This window comes from Spermophilus citellus, assembly GCF_964194105.1.
Source record: "Spermophilus citellus genome assembly, chromosome: X".
NCBI classification, from domain to species: domain Eukaryota; kingdom Metazoa; phylum Chordata; class Mammalia; order Rodentia; family Sciuridae; genus Spermophilus; species Spermophilus citellus.
Genome location: NC_138190.1, coordinates 34,991,836 through 35,008,143, shown reverse-complemented (window position 1 = coordinate 35,008,143; position 16,308 = coordinate 34,991,836). Strand labels below are relative to the sequence as shown.

Genomic DNA, 16,308 nt, shown 5'->3' with positions numbered 1-16,308 from the left:
TACTACTCAGCAAGAACATATATATGTAGATATATATATCTCCAATAACAAGCATGAGAGAAGGGTATCACTACAGTATTTAAAAAAGGAAAATAAGAAAATAGATTTATGACAACCGACCCACCCAGCCTCTCCCTCCGAGGATGCCATTCAACAGGAAGCAGCCTCTACCTCCGAGTCAGGTTTCTGCCTAAGATGGCTGAGCCAGAAGGAAGGGAGTAAATATTGTGTCTTAAACCCCAGCAGGCATGTTAGAAGAACTGGGGAAGCACTGGCTGTTGGGAGGAGAGCAGCAGGGTCAAGATGGAAACCCATAAACCACATGATACTATCAAGGAAAACTCAGTTTTTTACATCATAGCCAGAAAAATTGAACTTACTACCAGAAGCAGAAAGGCACCTACTTGAACATGGATCCATGTGTATTGGATTTAATGCTGCTCTCTGTGGCCTAATAGAATAGCAAGCAGTCTTTCTCGGTGTGTCTTGCATGTAACATGGGCCGGAATAGCTGCTGGCTTACCAATGGCAGTGCTCCCATTTTTGGCAGTGAATGCATCTTTCAAAGGTTTTGTAAGTTTACCGTTGAGTACAGGTGATTTGAATTGTGAAACGTGTACCATGGCACGAGGTGGACTTGTTGGTTTTGTTTTAGGAGGTCTGTACCCTGTTTTCTTGGCTATACCTGTAAATGGTGGCCTAGCAGCCAGGCATCAGTCAGCCCTGCTACCAGAGAAAGGAAACACCTCAACTTACTGGATTAAAGTTTCTAAGCCTATCTTCAGAAAGATGTTATTTCCCATTTTACTTCAGACTATGTTTGCAGCATACCTTGGGTCTAGACAATATAAAGTACTTATAAAGGCCCTTCAGTTACCTGAACCTGGCCTAGAAATTCACTGATTTTGAGCAAATGTGTATACAAAATAAAATTGTAAAGATAACCTTTCTCTCTAATGTTAAAAATAAACATAGACTTGTAATTTAAAAAATAAAAGAAAATAGGTATATGCTAATAAATTCAGCAACATAGATGAAATGGAAAAATTCCTTACAAGACAGAAACTACAAAAACTCACTTTACAAAGAATAAACTGAATTTCTCTATACATTTAAAAATAGAATTTTTATCTATTTAAAAATAGGATTTGTATTTTAAAACCCTCCCTCAGGTGCTGGGATGTAGCACAGTGGTAGAGCACTTGCCTGGCATGTGTGAGGTCCTGGGTTCCATCCCCACCACTGAGGGGCAAAAAATGGTTCAAAGAAAACTCCAGACCAAGGTGGATTCACTGGTGAATTCTACCAAGCATATAATTAAGAAATAATATTGCTGGGCGCAGTGGTACACACCTGTAATCCCAGCAACTCGGGAGGCTTAAGGTAGGAAGATTTCGAGTTCAAAATCAGCCTCAGCAACTTGGTGAGGCACTTAGCAACTCAGTGAGACCCTGTGTCTAAATAAAATGCAAAATAAGGCTGGGGGCTCAGTGGTTAAACACCCCTGGGTGCAAGCCCTGGTACAAAAAAAAAAAGAGAGAGAGAGAAAGGGAGAAAGGAAGAATTTTTTTTCCAACTTATTCTATAAAGCCAGCATTACCCTGAAACCAAAACCAAATAATGGCATTGCAAGGCAAGAAAACTGCAGACTGCTGTCCTTCATGGATATAGATATAAAAATTCTAGACAAAATTTTAGCAAACAAAATATGAAAATGTTAGTAGGTACTCACTTCAGCAGCACATATGCTAAAATATAAGCAACAGAGAAAATAATATCATGGCCTCCATATAAAGATGATACACAGGGGCTGGGGATGTGGCTCAAGTGGTAGCCCACTCGCCTGGCATGCGTGCGGCCCGGGTTCGATCCTCAGCACCACATACAAACAAAGATGTTGTGCCCACCGAAAACTAAAAAATAAAGATTAAAAAATTCTCTCTCTCTCTCTCTCTTTAAAAAAAAAAGATGATACACAAATGTATAAAGTGTTCCATATCGTGTGTGTGTGTGTGTGTGTGTGTGTGTATGTGTGTGTAAGAGAAAGAGAGAGAGAGATAGATACTGGTCATTGAACCCAAGGGTGATCTACTACTGAGCTATATCCCCAGGCCTTTTTTATTTATTTTGATACAGGGTCTTGCTAAGTTGCTATGCTAGCCTTAAATTTGCAATCCTCCTGCCTCCACCTCCCTAGTTACTGGGATTACAAAAAAATGCCAAGGCATCCACCTCCATATCTTTAAAAAAGAGGATATTATGACCTCATGGAGATTAACTCGGGAATACAGCTTTACTTATAATAGCCCAAAACTAGAAGCAATGCAACGTGTGAATGGATGAACAAACTCCTACACCCATGCTATTGAATACTACCCAGCAAGAACAATAGCACGATAGAATCTCAAAATAATTATGCCAAGTGAAAGAAAGAAACAAAAAAAGAGTATACACTGTATGATCCCATCTATATACAGTACAAACTAATTTATAGTCAGCAAAAGCCAGTCAGTGGTTGCTTGGGGAAGAAGGAGGGGAGAGCATGGACAGATGGGAGGAGAATACCAACAGGCATGAGAAAACATTTGGGGTGAGAAATATGGTCACTATCCTGGTTGTAATGATAGTTTCACATATGTATACATATGTTGAACTTGTCAGATTGTACACTTTAAATATGTGTGTTCATTAAACATCAATAAAAACTTTTTTGAAAATAATTGGCAAGACTGGGCATGGTGGCATCCACTTGTTGTCCCAGCTACTGAGGAGCCCGAGGCAGGAAGATCACAAGTTCATGGCCAGGCTGGGCAACATAGTGAGATCCTGTCCCAAAACAAAACAAAAGTGAAAAAATATTGGGGGCCGGGGGTGTGGCTCAGTGATAGAGCATTTGTCTGGCATGAATGAGGCCCTGGGTTCCATTTCCAGCACCAAAAAAGGGAAAAGGAAAGGGAGAAAGGAAGGAAGGAAGGAAGGAAGGAAGGAAGGAAGGAAGGAAGGAAGGAAGGAAGGAAGGAAGGAAGGAAGGAAGGAAGGAGGGAGGGAGGGAGGGAGGGAGGGAGGGAGGGAGGGAGGGAGGAAGGAAAGTGGCAATATGAAAAATAAAGCAACATGGAAAGTTATAATCATAAAATGATGAAGTTTTAATCATTATAATTAGAAGATTAGAAAGCACTACATACAATGTATGCATGCCATTATTATAGCAATCAAAATATCAAGATAGTCTTTGTGTTATGGAACATTTATTTTGTGTGTAGAATAATGGAGGGCATTTATTTTCCATATTTTCTTTTAATATTTTCCTAACTCTTGGTAATTAAAATTACCTACAGCAAAATCACAAATATAAAAGAAGTGCTCTCTTCACCAAATTATGCTACATGCATTTATGAATATATCACAATTCATTCTAATTTTATATATAACTGTAATGCACCAGGTTTAAAAAAAAAGAAGAAAAAGAAGGAAGAATAGAGGGGATCGGGGAGGGAAGAGGGGAGGAAAAGAGGAAGTACTGGGAATTGAAATGAAGAAAACTATGTTATGCATTTATGAATATGTCAAAATGAACCCCACAATTATGTATAACTATAATGTACTAATAAAAATTTTTAAGAAGAAGTGCTCCATTAAACTAACTCTGTTTTTCCTGGGCTTTCTTTTTATAGGGAATCACTTTAAAAATGAATGAGCTAAATCATTGTATTGTTGCAAGAATTATGCACGGGGGCATGATTCACAGGCAAGGTAAGTTTCATCTATAATTCTTTCTTTGCCTTCCTTAACTTTTTCCAGTAGCCTTATGAAGACAGTGTCTCTTACAATCCACATAAAAGACCTGTTCAAGGGGGGCACACTGGATTGTGGCTCAGCGGTAGAGCACTCACCTAGCACGTGTGAGGCCCTGGGTTTGATCCTCAACACCACATATAAATAAAATAAACATAAAAAAATAACCATCCTTATGAGTGTGAAGTGAAAAAATATATATTTAAAAAAAAGACTGTAAGAGCTATACTTGGTGGCTCATGCCTGAATCCCAGTGACTCAGGAGGATCACAAGTTCAAAGCCAGCCTCAGCAACTTAGCAAGGCCCTGACTCTAAATAAAAAATAAAAAGGGCTGGGGATGCAGCTCAGTGGTACAGCACCCCTGGGTTCAATCCCCAGTAGCAATAAATAAATAAAGACCATGGGAGATAAAGCAAAATATCACATAGGATTGCAGGATATAGGGAAAATATCTATTCAGAATACACATACACATATAAAAAGTTAAATAACAGCTTAAGAATTGATCTTACTCGTTCAGAAGTGATATGCTATTTATAAATGAGGACAACAGAGAATTAGATAAATAATATAAAAATTAAATGGTAAAATAAGAGATGTCAAATTAACAATTAAATTCTTAAAACCTGCTATATATATAGTAAGTACAGTCATTCAGAGGAGGAAATTCACTAAGGACTGATGTTGCTAAAGAATAATATTTTGAGAAAGTGAAGCCTCAGTTAACTTTCAAGGGTGGGCAGGATTTTGGACATAGAGATTTAGGCTCCCCCTTTGAAAGGACTGAGTTATACACATTAGTATTCAGAGGATGTTCCAAAAATGATTCTCCTAGCAGGCTTTCTTTCTTTGAGATGGGGTTATTTTTGTACTTAAAACCTCTTTCCTTATCCCAGGAGAGCAAGAAGTAACAGCCTAAGCATTTTAGTGCCTTATTCTCGTTAGAGATGACCATTGTGTGTGCATGATTGTGTCTGACATGACTGCTGCTTTCAGGGGAATTTTTATAGGCATAGATCACATTCAGAACTCACACAGGAGAATGTTCAGCTTTAGGTAGCACATATTTTTTTAAGATTCATAAACATCTTTATTTATAAAATACTATCCTAAGAGTTATAATTCCATTAAGCTTCAATTGGAGCAAAAGTATAATCACTTAAGTAAAAGCAGTTACTTGAACTAAAAATAAGAGATATATTACTTTTGAAGGCAGATAAAAAAAATATTGTCAGGTTTCTTGTTGTGCTTCTGGAGGTTCAGTAGCAGACTTTTTTGAAGGTGGAATCAACCCTGAAGGGAATTCACTTCTACTTTCAGGAGATAGCACATATTTTTTGGTTGTTTTTTTTTTTTTTTTTTTTTTTTTTTTTTTTTTGGTGGGGAAGGGTACTGGGATTGAACTCAGGGGCACTCGATCACTGAGCCATATCCCCAGCCTATTTTGTATTTTATTTTATTTTAATTTAATTATTTTTTAGTTGTAGTTGGACACAATACCTTTATTTGATTTATTTATTTTATGCAGTGCTGAGAATCGAACCCAGGGCCTCGCAGGTGCTAGGCGAGCATTCTACCATGAGCCACAACCCCAGCCCCCCTATTTTGTATTTTATTTAGAGACAGGGTCTCACTGAGTTGCTTAGCGCCTCACTAAGTTGCTGAGGCTGGCTTTGAACTCAAGATGTTCCTGCCTCAGCCTCCCAGTTGCTGGGATCACAAGCGTGCTCCACTGCACCAGGCACAACATCATTATTTCTTTAAACTCTCTATGTATTTATTTTTAATTTATTTATCTACTATTTATTTGTTGTCCTAGGGGTTGCACCCAGGGTCTCTTGCATATTAGGCAAGAGTTCTACCACTGAATTACATCCCTAGCCCCCGTTCCTATTTTTAAAAGGAATCTTGGGGTAAAGAAAACATGGTACATGTACACAATGAAATACTGTTCAAACATTTAAAAAAAAAGAATGAAATCCTGTCATTTGCAACAACATGGGTGGAAATGGAGATCATTGTGTTAAGTGGAATATATCAGACACAGAAAGACAAGCACATGATGTCGTTCACACGTAGAAGCTAAAAAATCGATCTTGTACAAATTGAGAGTAGAATGGTGTCTGCAAAGGCTGAGGAGAGTACAGTGAATGGAAGTGGGGGAAAGGTTGATCAATGGGTACTTAGTTACAGTTAGACAGGAGCAAGAAGCTCTGGTGTGCTGTTTATAAAAGAAATATAACATTAAGACCTTGACTATTAAACAATTTGTATATACAACATTTTCTTAATTAAAAATGCATTTCTCATAATGTATAAATGTACACAAACATTACACTATATTCCAAAGATGTACAGTTATTATGCCAATAAAAATTAAATAAGTAAAAGGAATCTTCACAATGTTTCCCCAGAAAGAATAATGTTAACTTCAGATTTTAAGTACCTATGTTTTTGTTTTTGTTTTTGTTTTGTTTTGTTTTTTGGTACCAGGGATTGAACCCAGTGATTAACACTGAGCCACATCCCCTGCCCTTTCTTTTTCTTTTTCTTTTATTTTGAGACAGGATCTCCTTAAGTTGCTTACAGCCTCACTAAGTTGCTGAGGCTGGCCTCAAACTTGCAATACTCCTGCCTCAGCCTCCTGAGCTGCAGGGATTACAGGCATGTGCCTCTGTGTCCAGCTAGTACTTACATTTTATTAGAGCTAAGGAAGCTCCACTGTATTCATGATTACTGAGCATTGTTAATTATGATTGGGTTTTGAATTTTATTAAATGCTTTTTCAATCTGCTCTTTTGTCTATTAATGTGGTGAATGACTTAAAAGACTTCCTAATGATAAACTGCTGTGTTTATCAGATAACCTAATTTAGTCATTGTTTATAGCCTTCTTATGTACTGCTGAACTCTGTGTGCTACTGTCTTGTTAAATGTAAATTTTGGTATTTACATTTATGAGTCTGCCCTGTGGTTAATTATCCTTTCTTGTACTTCTCTGTCTGATTCTAGTTTCAAAGTTAAATTCTACAAGCCCTCATAAAATTATTTGGAGAGCATTCTGTTTACATTGATTCCCTCAAAGATTTTATATAATTTCTGAATGATTTCTGCCTTGAAGATTTGGTATATAATTTGCCTATAAAAGTATCAAAGCCTAGTGTTTTGTTTTTGTGTTTGTTTGTAGACAGGGTCTTGCTATGTTGCCCAGGCTGGCCCCAAATTCCTGGGCTCAAATGATCTTCCTACCTCAGCTTCCCAAGTAGCTGGGACTATAAGCACATGCCATTGCATCTGACTTGTTTTAATTTTTTTTTGGAAAGTTTTGTTTTGATTTTTACAACAGCCTATAATTTCTTTAACATTCATAAGGCCACCCAGGCTTTTTATTTCTTGAATGAGTTTTGGTAAATTATATTTTCCTTGAAAATCTAATTTTTTATATATTATTGCAGAAAGTTTCTTCCTAGTATTCTCTTAATTTTTTATTCTCTACCATCTCTGGAATCATGCCCCCTTGTTCATTTTCAGTATTTTTATTTGTGCCCTCTCCTCTTTTTTTTTAGTTGTAGATGGACACAATGCCTTTATTTTATTTGTTTTTCATTTTTATGTGGTGCCAGGGATTGATCCCAGGGCTTCGTGCATGCTAGGCAAGTGCTCTACCACTGAGCCACAACCCCAGCCCCTCCTTTTGATTAACCTTGCCAGAGATTTGTTCAGAAACCTACTTTGAGTTCTGTTCATTCTCTCCATGTTTATTTTCTATTTTATTTATGTTTTCTTATTTTTATTATCTCCTTCCTTTTACTCTCTATTGGTTTTGGCTGTTTAAAATATTTTCAGTTTTTATTTTATCCTAATTTATGCATTTAAAACTAAAATCTTCCTCTAAGTACCCTTTATCTAGATCCTAAGAGTTTTGATATGCAGCATTTTTGAGTACTTTTCTGTTTCTGTTATTTTTCATTGACCTGTAAGTTATTTAAAAGTGTTTTATATGTTCCACTTTGAGAAGATTTTCAGTATGTCTTTTTTTTTCCATACCAAATATTGAACTCAGGGACACTTAATCACATCCTCAGCCCTTTTTTATATTTTATTTAGAGACAGGGTCTCACTTATTTGCTTAGGGACTCACTGAGTTGCTGAGGCTGGGTTTGAATTCCTGATCCTCGTATCTCAGCCTCCTGAGCCTCTGGGATTTCAAGCATGTGCTACCACACCCAGCACTGTATGTCTTTTTAAAATGAATTTCTAACTTAATTACATTGTGGGCAGAGAATGTAGTCTGTAAGACAATATTTCTCTGAGGTTTATTGAGAGTTGCTTTATGGTCTAGCACTTTAATTAATTTTGTAGGTGGTCCATGTGTGAACTTAAGTCTTATTCTTCAATTGTTGTTTGCAGAGTTCCCTATGTGATGATTGGCTTGGTATTGTTAATATTTTTCTTTAAATCTTTTATGTCTTGACTAATTTTTTTGTCTGCTTGGTCTATCAGTAATCATTGAAATATCCTCATTATCATGGTAGAGTTTTTAGATATCTATTTATAGATCTTCAGTTTTGGTTTATATATTTGAAGCTGTGTTACTAGGTACATACAAGTGCCTAGTATCCATTTATATCCTTAATAACTTTCTCCTTAAAACCTATTTTATTGGGACTGGGGTTGTGGCTCAGTGGTAGAGCAATTGCTTAGCACAGACAAGGCCCCAGGGTTCAATCCCCAGCACCACATAAGAATAAATAAAAAAAGATATTGTGTCCAACTACAAATAAAAAAATAAATATTTTTTAAGAAACCTGTCTTATCATGCATTCATATAATTATTTCAGCCTTACTTCAGTATTTGTTAGCATGTCTTCTTCCATCCTTTTATTTCTAATTATTCTGTCTGCATACTTTAGTGTGTCTTCTTCAAACATTTCCAAAGCTGAGCTTTTCACTTTTTAATGCACTCTAATGATCACTGCAGAAAGTTTGGATTAGTCCATTAAAAGACTGATGATTATTTCTACTATCTCACCTTTTATTTATATATATCATATCTCTTAATTGATTTTATTGTTCATTGTGTGTGTGTGTGTGGTGCTGGGGATTAAACCCAGAGCCTTGTGCATGCGAGGCAAGCACTCTACCAACCGAGCTATATCCTCAGCCCTTATTGTGCATTTTTTATTTCATTTTCCCCCAGTGATAGTTTAGAATTTCAGCACCCCATTTATTTTAGTGGTTATCTCAAAATATTATCATGCACATTTAACTTCCCATATACTAAAGTTTAAACAATGTACCATGTAGACATTGGAACACAATTTAAGCACACTCTGTCTTATGTATTTTTTTTTGGGGGGGGGGGGTGTCCAGTGAAAGGGAAGGGGAAGGAGAGGTACTGGTATCTGAACTAAAGCATGATAAATTCCATGCTTTTATGTACTCTTCCTGCCCAGTGTTCTAGTTCAAGTTCAATCCCATTTTAAAATGTAAAAAAATTTGAAATTAATATTAAAATATATGGCCACTTTTTGTTTGGGTTTATATAAATGTTTATAATTTTATTTACTTGCCACTCCTTTTTGCATTTTGGACTACCCTTTGGGGAGCACTGTTTGTTATTGAGAAGTTTGACATTACTACAATTGTCTTTGCTTTATAGATGATCCATCCTGCCTTTCCATTCAAGAAAATTTGCAAACCATTATTTCTTCCAATATCACCTCTTCTCCATTCTCTTTATATTCTCTCCCTCTCCCTCTCCCTCTCCCTCTCCCTCTGAAATTCAGTTAGATGTATGGTAGACATTTTCCCCATGTCTCTTAATGTCTTTTTCATATTTTCTTTATTTCTTGTTTCCTATTTTCTTTATATCTTTATTTCTCTAACCTACATTCTAGATAATTGGTTATATCTTTCAATTCCCTGAAATTCTCTTTAGCTATATCTGAACTCCTATTTAACTCATCCATTCATTAGTTTCTATGAATACTTACACTATTTTAGAAGTAATAGTCATTTGTCTATATTTTATCTTCAGATCTGTCTGTTCATACCTGCTCGTCTCTTATTGGGTGCTTATCTTGCAATTGAATCTTTTATCATATAGCTATTTTATATTATGTATCTGATCATTGTAGCATCTGTTAGATCCTTAAGAATCTAAGTCTGTGCTATTTCTGATAGCTCTCACACATAGTAGCTTGACATACTATATTTTTGGTGATCTTTGATGTGCACTCTTTGATTGTTCTAGTCAATGGAAATCCTTTAGGCCTAAACTGAGAACTTTCCTCCTGAGAGAATTTCTTCTGTGTTCTGCCAGTTACCATAGTGGGCCACTGATCTGAGTCATGGCTCCCTACAGAATCCTAGGTGCATCTTCTTTAACTTGCTGCTGGCCCAAGGTCCAGAAGCATTGCTACTCTAGCAGGCATCCTTTCCAGTAAGCCCCTCCACCCTAAGTTCAGCACCACTCTGGATCCAGCTCACAGGATTCTTTTGTATGGAGGAAAGGACGGAGGTGAAAAATGAGAGGTGTTCTTAAAAATGTATACTCCTTTTGTGAGACCTATAACTCTTTAATTTTTTTTTTAGATGTAGATGGACACATTGTTTAATACTTTATTTTACTTATTTATTTTTATGTGGTGCTGAGGAAGAACCCAATGCCTCACATGCTAGGCAAGAGCTCTACTACTGAGCCACAGCCGCAGCCCCAGAAACCTGTAACTCTTAAAGTAGGCCCCAGGCAGCATATCATTGTGAGAAAGTCTTTGAGTGCCCAATCAGCCATGTTGGAAGCAAAAATCCCCCAACTTTCATTTTAAATTTTATTATGACAGCATAGTACAATGAATGCCAACATATCCATGGCAGCACTACCTTCTTCTACTATTTGCCCTACCTGCTTGCCCCCTAGATTATTCCAAAGCAACCTCAGGCATCTTATCATTTTATTTATATGCACCTTAGTATGTACCTCTAAAAAACACCCTAACTTTTTCATAATGAAGCCAGAGCAGTGTGTAAGTATGTGCATAATTTTTAAATAAGGAAGCCAAATTATAAATTACACTCTAAGTATTGTCTCTTTGTCACTTTTCCAGTTGAAGTATATGGAAGGCCAAAGTGCCCATCAAATTATTAAAGAAGATTAAATGATATTTAAGTTTAGTGTTATGTAGATGTCATTATATCATAATCCTTATGAAAGTGCACTTTTTCTCATATTTGGTAGATAATAATTGCAGCACACATTTACAGGGCACTTTCCATATGCCAAGAACAATTCTAAGCCCTCCGTAGGTATTAAATTGGTTTAGTCCTCAAAACAGTCCAATGAGGTGAGTACCATTTTTATTGCCACTTTAAAAAGTGGAAAAAAAAAACTAGGGCATGGAGAGTTTTAGTAACTTACCCAAGATCTTAAAGCTCATAGGTGACTAAACTGGGATGTGAACTCAGACAGGCTAGCTCCTGAAGCCATCTTTTCAAACCACTATTCACACCACCTCTCTCAGAAAAAAAAAATAATAATCAGATTTCCATGGTCATCCATCGAAACTGTGCCTTCCACAAGTATATTTGTGGTGAGCTGACTGCATGAGTTAAATAATTCTGCAGCAGCCAAACTTGTAACTGTTTCCAAAATATTGACCTTCAGTAGATAACTGAATTTTTTACATTACTGTCTTTGGACTTTATCATTATAAAGTCATATATCATGGGCTGGGGATGTGGCTCAAGCGGTAGCGCGCTCACCTGGCATGCGTGCGGCCTGGGTTCGATCCTCAGCACCACATACCAACAAAGATGTTGTGTCTGCCGAAAACTAAAAAATAAATATTAAAATTCTCTCTCTCTCTCCCCCTCACTCTCTCTTTAAAAAAAAGAAAAAAAATCATATATCATTTCACATTTGTAATTTTGTGGACTCTTTTAGGTACACTTCATGTTGGTGATGAAATTCGGGAAATCAATGGCATCAGTGTGGCTAACCAAACAGTGGAACAGCTGCAAAAAATGCTTGTAAGTAAATGAGTTTCCTTTTCCTAAGACTTTTAGTTCATTATCTGTTATTTAATACACAAGAAATGGGTATTGCTTCATAATCACAGTATTTCTGGGCCTGTCATTTATGTGAGCTTTTCCAACATTCATAAAAAATAACAACTAGGAAAATAAATGTAATCGAATTTGGAAACATTTTGCCTGCCTTTAGCATGTGGGCTATAACACTCTGCTTTTATCCTTTATACACTTCTTACAAGCAGATATTTAAAAAAAAAAAAAAAAACTTTCCAGTGTGTATTCATGTGAACTGGCTTCTCACTGATCTCAACTCTCCTGACATAAGCAATGTCAAAAACCTCTTTCCTGTTTAGCTGAGTGGATTTCTCTGGGGCACAAAGGGGAGGAAAGTCACTGTAGACCAGGCATTTTGACTGTACTTATCCAAAATCTATGCTCAGATTAGACTTTGGGTTAAAAGAAGAAGAAGCCGAATGGCTCTTGCCTATATTCATTGTCATAGTGAGCAGAAGGAGAGATTTTGGACTTCTAGTCCCTCTTCCTACCGCAGTGTAGCAGCTCCCCATGTCATGAGTACCTGTTAAGTATGAAATAAGCACTGCAGATTCATTACAATAAAAAAGCCAAAATTAATAAAGTCAAAGGCAAATATTCTGGAGTATTCCACCACAGATAATATACCAAGTGGATTTTTATGTCATTCTTAGTTTAGTTCAATTTTGAGTCACTTTTGAAAATTATGTCATTTAGAGTGTTTTGTATTCATGTCTATAAAAAGATGTGATCGTCAGATATCTGTGAGACCAGGGCTAGATTCAGAGCAATTAGCCTTGACTTTGCAAGGCTTTTTCCAGAAACTTCTACTATAAACTCAAACAGCCCATGGTTTTATAATTAGGTTTCATTTTAGGGCTGTGTGCTGACAGGTGGCTCGTGCTAATTGCTCCCACATGTTTTGAGTGGTTTCTTCTGTGTTTTGGTGTGCAACATTTACGGTAAGAGAACTCTCCTTTTGTCCCTCCAGAGGGAAATGCGGGGGAGTATTACCTTCAAGATCGTGCCAAGCTACCGCACTCAGTCTTCGTCCTGTGAGGTAATGACTCTGACAAACCACCCCCATCTCCTCTGAGTTCCTAACTAACTGTCTGCTGATGGCTGAATGTTTTTGCTTTCTGGGAAATTGTTTCTGCCTGTGCTGTTAGATCACTGCACACCAATTTTACAACAAAGATAACGGAACAAAGGAGTTCCCATCCACCTACACAGCCCTGCTTTCATGTGGATCTCCTCAGCACTTGAACTTTTTGCAGGCTGAAATCTAAGCCAAATATAGAGAAGCTGCAAAGAATGACATAAGACCTGATAAAGAAAAAAAAAAATGGAGTCTCTGGGGAAAAAAATAAGAAAGATCATAATTGCAGTAATATTTCCAGGAAGTACATTCACTTCCCTTGTTAAGAAATCAGAGATAGTTCTTCTTTCCAAGAATCTGAGAAATATTATAGTTCTGTTGAGATAGAGTTGTTCAAATAGTTGTGACAGGTCTCAAGATAGATGCTGCAGTGGTAACTGACTTGGCTACAGGGATAGAGGCTCTTGCAACCTCGTGTAATATTGTTTCTATTTGGAATGTTAAGTAATTTGTATGCAAGTAAGTTTTCTAGAGTAACCAACCCCAAAGTTTCTTTCTTAAAATAGGGTTGATCCTATAGAAATTGTAGTTCTTCCAACTATATTATTCAGGTTTATGTTGGTTATTAAGTAAGATTCCAAAATTTCTTCCTTTTCTAGTTGGAGATTTAAACTGGCATAGACAGTATCATTCTTTGGTATCATTCCACTGGGGTATTATATATTAAGCTTGCTCTTTCATGTGCATCTTCCAAGTATGTGTACATCTACATGAGGTACACATTATCTAAAGTTAATTTTTGAAGGCTGGTGGGCAATTTCTTGGACTTGTATTTAGAAGAATTTGAGGGAGAAATTTTAATACTTCTTCCAGACTCTAGTTGATGCTATTGGTTTCACAAAAAATTAGAGCCTTTTTTTCCAAACCTTTGCAAGGCATGCATAAGAATTTGTAGTTTTGTCAAGCATATTTTTAGTGAGCCATGACAGTTGGGGTGTCCATTATATTGGGTCTTGAGCTCCTCTTGGTGGCTACTTAGGGAACTTCAATTAACGGTAGATTACAAAAGAAAATGCAGAACTGCTTCTACTCGAGACTTCAGAGTATTGAAATTTGTTATCTAAAGCACAAACCTTGCCCAGAAAGAGGGAATATCACATGTACATTTTATGTTAATAATTTTAATAGTCTAAAATCCCAGGGGTTCCTGACACCATTTCTCATCTGTTGAATAAATTTAGTAAATATAATTGATTTTTAAAGCTAACTAACCCGAAGATATATTATAAGTTATTAATGTAACATAAGTTTGTCTTTTTTTAAGTGGTTGAACTAGTTTTGGGGATGCAACCAGTAATTATACATGAAAATTCTATGCTCTTGAGTAAGGAGAAACTCCCTCTCACCTTCTTTACCTTTGAATAATAAAGAAAATAATGATACTCCTCTCCTAGCCCCACCCCAACTTTTTTGCCCCTCCTGTGGTTATACAGCCTTCAAGCAAGCAACAGGACTCTTCCCATTCAGGACAAAACTTCCTAAAGAAAGGCTTTGGGGCCACCTATCTCCCAGGCCTTTAGTAAAAGAAGTAGACCCTGCCCCTCCCCCTGCCCCTGCTGAATTGAGTCTCTAAGGGTGGCACCTACAGACCAGCCTACTCACTAATATTTGAGAATGTCCCCCTAAAGGATCCGATTCCCTTTAAAGCTAAAATGTTTTCTTCAAATCTTCTAGGAGAAAAACAAATGTCTTTTGAGCCAAAATACACACGTCAAAGGCTAAGAAGAACTCTACTAATCCAAAAAATTTAGAAGTATATATTTTCTTCCAATTCTTGTTCTTATGAAAGTTCATTTGGACACTAAGGGAAGGAAAGGATTTTGACTGTGTTGAATAGCAGAGAGCATGCAGGCAAGGAGTATGGAAGAGCAGCTGTGGCTTCTAGAATCTTGGCCAGATGTAGAACATTGATATAGGCTCCAGATCATTGTTTTAATCAGTCTGCTAAAATGATACAAAGCAAAAGAGTTCTTCTTGGGTGTATATCTTTTGCCCTGATCAGTAATAATTATTCTGGAAAGATACTAAGGTGATTACAACATGAGTTGTTCAGTAATTCTTGACACTGAGGTACCTACCAACTATCAGTGACCTTTCAAACCTAATCTTTAATAAAAATCAGGCAGTTGGAATCTTCAGCACAACAATTTCATAGTAATATTTGTCATCTCATGATACATGGTAGGGTTTTAACATTGCATCACTCTGCCGGGTCTCATTAAAAGAAAGCAAAGATTTTAGAATGAAGTAGACAGAAAAGAAATGATTGATTCATGTACTGTAAGTCGTCACTTACAATATGTGACTCTCCAAACTGCAAAAATTTCGTTCATACTTCTATGAAATCATGCAAGTAAGTCAGTATGACAGCTTTATAGCTCAAACCTCAAAGGAAATGGTTGTCAGACTGTGGTTGTAACTATTAATGTAAATTTCTCTGTGTTTCTGTGCTGTTAATGAACCTTGTGTCTTATTTCAGAGAGATTCCCCCTCCACTTCCAGACAGTCCCCTGCTAATGGTCATAGCAGCACTAACAATTCTGTTTCGGTAAGAACTCTAGCTCCACACAGCAAAGTGTGACAATTTTGTTGGTGCTCACCTGCCATGAGTGTTCTAGTTACATGTGTTCAGTGGAAATATTGTCTCCTGCGGATATACAAGGCTACTACAGCTACAATGCAGTTTACTCCTGGAAAATCTTTTTAAACATTTCCTTTTCCTTAAAAATCCCATGCATTCATTACATTTGAAGAAATGTAGCTCAAGACTGCTGTGGTCATTCTGAAATATCTCTATGCCACCCTACCAGGATGTGTGACTTTTCACAAATCTATGCAAAGGATCTAAGTGGAGATTTGTTTAAATTTCTAATATTTTTTTTAATTTGAGAAAAGATAAAGAAATGTAAGAATTTTGCAGAGGAGGCATTTGGGTGTTCTCGGGCTTTGTAGTTTTCCATTCTGAGGTATATCAGCAACATGTTTAGTTTCCGCTATCTAAGTTTACGAATTGGTGTGCCCTCTGTTATTGTGGTACGTGCACATATTTTGTGAATTATAAGCCTTGCCTGAATATGAAAAGCAAAAGGAACTGGCTTCAAACTGCACTTAAGCCACGCTGTTATCACATCTTTAACACAAAGTACTTTATATTTGACTTGAACATGGAAATTTTCCATTTTTTCCAAACCATCCATTTTGGAATACAGAAAGAATTGTTCTTAATTTACTTAAATAAGCAGAAGCACTTACAATCTTTTGCAATCTTTTGGGGTAACCAAATCTT

At 36.7% G+C, this 16,308-nt stretch overlaps 1 protein-coding gene and 1 pseudogene across 10 annotated transcripts in view; both read left to right on the top strand.

Annotated features, from left to right (window-relative positions):
* Positions 1–16,308, top strand: part of CASK (calcium/calmodulin dependent serine protein kinase) — a 385,036-nt gene that overhangs the window by 332,521 nt on the left and 36,207 nt on the right. For 5 of the 9 annotated variants that reach the window (XM_081276357.1, XM_081276354.1, XM_081276356.1 and 2 more), the window contains exons 15-17: positions 3,675–3,753; positions 11,742–11,827; positions 12,855–12,923. In XM_081276357.1, coding sequence (XP_081132483.1) covers positions 3,675–3,753; positions 11,742–11,827; positions 12,855–12,923 — 234 coding nt within the window. Of the gene's footprint in view, positions 1–3,674; positions 3,754–11,741; positions 11,828–12,854; positions 12,924–15,501; positions 15,571–16,308 lie in introns of all 9 variants that reach the window. The other 4 variants (XM_081276355.1, XM_081276350.1, XM_081276353.1 and 1 more) reach the window with 1 other exon arrangement.
* Positions 263–944, top strand: LOC308639672 (transmembrane protein 126A-like; annotated as a pseudogene). Its single transcript has one exon. The product of its transcript is annotated as a transmembrane protein 126A-like (transcript).